The 3,906-nt window shown below is 42.8% G+C and overlaps 1 protein-coding gene across 1 annotated transcript; it reads left to right on the forward strand.

Moving 5' to 3' along the window:
• Positions 1-290: 290 nt before the first annotated feature.
• On the forward strand, positions 291-3,363 carry LOC307024388 (zinc finger BED domain-containing protein 5-like; the record flags this gene model as incomplete). The annotated part of the gene is made up of 2 exons (XM_079658456.1): positions 291-1,925; positions 3,352-3,363. 2 exons carry the CDS (start codon positions 291-293, stop codon positions 3,361-3,363), a joined length of 1,647 nt encoding a protein of 548 aa, XP_079514582.1.
• Between the last annotated feature and the right edge of the window lie 543 nt (positions 3,364-3,906).

Consider the following 3,906-nt stretch of genomic DNA (forward strand, 5'->3'; position numbering starts at 1 on the left):
CTAGGGGGGCCTCAGAAAATTGGAGGGAAGATAAGAAAAAAAAAGGAAAGACAAAAAAAAAAATTCTAATTATTTTTTAATAAATATTTTAAATCTGATTTTTAAAAAAAAATCATCATTATAAAATATAATTTATAATAATGGAACATATAATTTGCCATAGTCATCTTTCTGATTGCCTACCAGTCAAAACATCGTTCACGACGCCATGACGTCATGTTTAGACCTGGCGGTTTGCGCCATTTATCAAGCTGCTTTGCTCCTCAAGCGAGCAAGCTAGCTAGCTCAAAATGGACAGGTTTTTGACAAAGAACAGGTCAACGGAACCGACCAACAGCCCTGCTGTGGAGGACACTGCTGCAAAAAAACCTAAGAACTCCTGGCCAATTAAAATCAGAAGGTACGAGGCAGCGTACATTAAGTATGGCTTTACAGCCATACAGAAAAATGGCCATGATTGCCCGAAGTGTGTGCTCTGTCTGGAGACCCTCTCAAACGAGTGTTTAAAACCTTCGAAACTTCAGCGTCACTTGATGCAAAAACATCCGGCAGAGGCCGAAAAAACAGCAGACTTCTTCAGACGTAAAGAGGAGCATTTGGCCAGGCAATCTGCTGCATTCACACAGCAAGCTACCGTTCCCGAGCGGGCCCTGAAGGCATCATTTTTAGCTTCATACCACATTGCTCGTGCAAAAAAACCTCACACAATCGGAGAGGATTTGCTTTTACCAGCTACCAAAGACATTGTCCGAGAATTGCTTGGCGAGGATGCTGCTAAAAAAATTGACGCTGTCCCACTCTCGGACAACACCGTCAGCCGACGGATTGGTGACATGGCGCAGGACGCATCTGCTCAGCTTTTGGAGCAGTTGAGAGCCAGCGAGTACTTCGCTCTTCAACTAGATGAGAGCACAGACATATCGAATGAGGCCCAACTGCTTGTGTACATTCGATTTATTTCCCAGGAGAGATTTGTCGAGGAAATACTGTTTTGTAAAGCACTTGAAAGAAGAACCACTGGGAAAGATATTTTTCAAGTTTTGGACGATTACATCGAGTCTAACGGATTGAACTGGGCCCGCTGTGTGGGGGTGTGTTCGGACGGAGCCGCGGCAATGACCGGCAAGATCAGTGGAGTGACCGCTCTCATTAAGCAGAAAGCCCCGCATGTAGTCGCCACACACTGCATGCTCCACCGTGAGGCACTTGTCGCAAAAAGGATGGATAACGAGTTGAATCAGGTACTACAGGAGGTTGTACAAGTGGTGAATTTTATTAAAGCCCGCCCCTTGAAACACAGACTGTTTACCCTGCTTTGTAATGAGATGGGCGCCCGTTTTGAGGGGCTGCTGCTTCACTCAAACGTGCGCTGGCTGTCACGGGGCGCAGTTTTGAACCGTGTCTATGAGCTGCGGAGGGAGGTTGGAGAGTTCCTCTCTTCTGAAAAGCATCAGCTGGCAGAGCGGTTCACTGATGCAACCTGGATCCGCAAACTTGCATACATGTCAGACATTTTTCTGCATCTAAATGTACTGAACCAAAGCATGCAAGGACGTGACACGTACATACTGCAGGTGCAAGACAAAGTGCGTGCTTTTTCCAAAAAGATTATGCTGTGGTCAAACAAGCTCCAGGAGGGAGTCACAGAGATGTTCCCACTACTTCACCAGGAGCTGCTGTCATGTGATGATTTGGGCTCCATCTCTCCAATGATCCAGTCCCACCTGGAGCACCTCCAAGGATATTTTAAAGACTATTTCCCTGACCTTGAAAACACACATTTAAACTGGGTTAGGAACCCCTTTTCCCCCGGTGTCGGTTCTAGTTTGGACATAAAGTCACAGGAGGAGCTGATTGAGATGACAAACTCAGGGGATTTAAAACTAAACTTTGAGGCTCTTCCCCTGTCTAACTACTGGCTACATGTAAGAAAGGACTATCCCACCTTGGCTGACAGGGCACTGAAATGCCTTCTCCCTTTTGCAATAACTTACTTGTGTGAGTCTGGCTTTTCAACTTTAAAGGTACTCAAAACTAAACATAGAGCACGTCTACATGTGGACAATGACATGCGTATGGCACTGACAGACATTAAGCCCAGGCTTGACAGACTGTGTAGGAGCCACCAAGCCCATCCCTCCCACTAGTGTGATCACTGTCTGTCACTTCCAACACACACACACACACACACACACACACACACACACACACACACACACACACACACACACACACACACACACACACACACACACACACACACACACACACACACACACACACACACACACACACACACACACACACACACACACACACACACACACACACACACACACACAAAAGAGAGGTTTGGTTTCTTTTTTCTGTTTTTGTATCAACAGTTTGTTGAAAGGTTTGTTATTCAGTGGGAATATAGTGTTGAACTTACAGAACCAAGTCAGTTTAATAGATTTTTTTTCTTTTTTGACTGAAAACTTTTGAAGACATAATGCAAGAAAGACAAAAAAAAAAAACTCTTGCATATGTAAATATATTTTCTGTAGGGTAAAATGTATTGCAACATAGTGTCTATAATAAGAAAAACATTGTGGTGGAACAAAGATGCCCTGCCATACAAATCTTATTCTGTGTTGAAAACATATTGTTAATATTATTCTCATGCTAAACAAATGTAATAATTACAGTATTGAATAGAGAATAAAAGTAACAAAAACGTTCTTAAAGTTGATGTGACATATTTTGTAGCATTGTTGGTGGGTTTGCAAAGGGGGTCCCCGGCCAGAAGCTAATGATTTTTGGGGGGCCTTGGCATGGAAAAGTTTGGGAACCCCTGCTCTATGTAACATAGAGACACTGCTGGGATTTGGACCCAGGATCTCCTGTTTACAAGACAGGCGCTTTGACCGCTAAGCTACAGCGCCTCCTTCACCATCGTTTGTTTTGCAAGAAGACAGTGGGATAGGAGATTGAAAAAGTACTAGATCAAAAACACTCAGATTTGCAACAGTTTTTTTGCTAATAGGAAATTGATTTGACTCTTTTTTTAAACCCCATACGTCCTCACAATGCGTTTGGGTGAGTAACTCTGAATATAAACGTAACTTTGTTTGAAAGAACAATGAAGAGGCCACTTTTGTGGTGGGATGTGAAACTAACTTTTTATTAGGTAGTCTTGTAATTTGGAGATAATCTCTGTATCAAAGAGGCACTGCTGGGATTTGAACCCAGGATCTCCTGTTTACGAGACAGGCGCTTTACCACTAAGCCACAGCACCTTTTTGTACTATTACTACCTCCTTACTTTGAAAATTCAATTCTTTCTCTTTATCTCTACAAATGTTCTTTCAGGCTGTGAAATAATGTATTCATAAAGTCCCAAAATAACAATATGTTGATCTGTAATGTTGCATCCTGTCACGGTCAAGTATTAGATGGCGAATGCAAAAATATAGTTGTACGCCCAAAATAAACCAAACCCCTAATTTGGAGGTGGATAATCCAAGAGATATTTTCTGTAACAAAGAGGCACTACTGGGATTTGGACCCAGGATCTCCTGTTTACAAGACAGGCGCTTTGACCGCTAAGCTACAGCGCCTCTCGATAGTTTTCTTTTCATTCTCTCTCCTGAATTTTGTTTTTGTGACCAAAGCAAACCAAAGCCATATGACCATATTTACCGTGTGTCCAATGCATATGGCTTGTGTCACATTCATGAATATTTGACCATTGAGATTTAATGAATGACTCAATGAGCACCGAAAAACACTTTCCGTCTGCTTCATTCCAAGTAGTGTAACCCAGATCATATCCTTTGAATGCAGGTTAAAAGTTCTCTGCTCCAGGTGAGGCTTGAACTCACAACCTCGGCATCACTCTGCAGGTTACTGTCTTATAAGTACCGC

The sequence above is a fragment of the Notothenia rossii genome (genome assembly GCF_949606895.1).
Source record: "Notothenia rossii genome assembly, chromosome: 11".
NCBI lineage: Eukaryota > Metazoa > Chordata > Actinopteri > Perciformes > Nototheniidae > Notothenia > Notothenia rossii.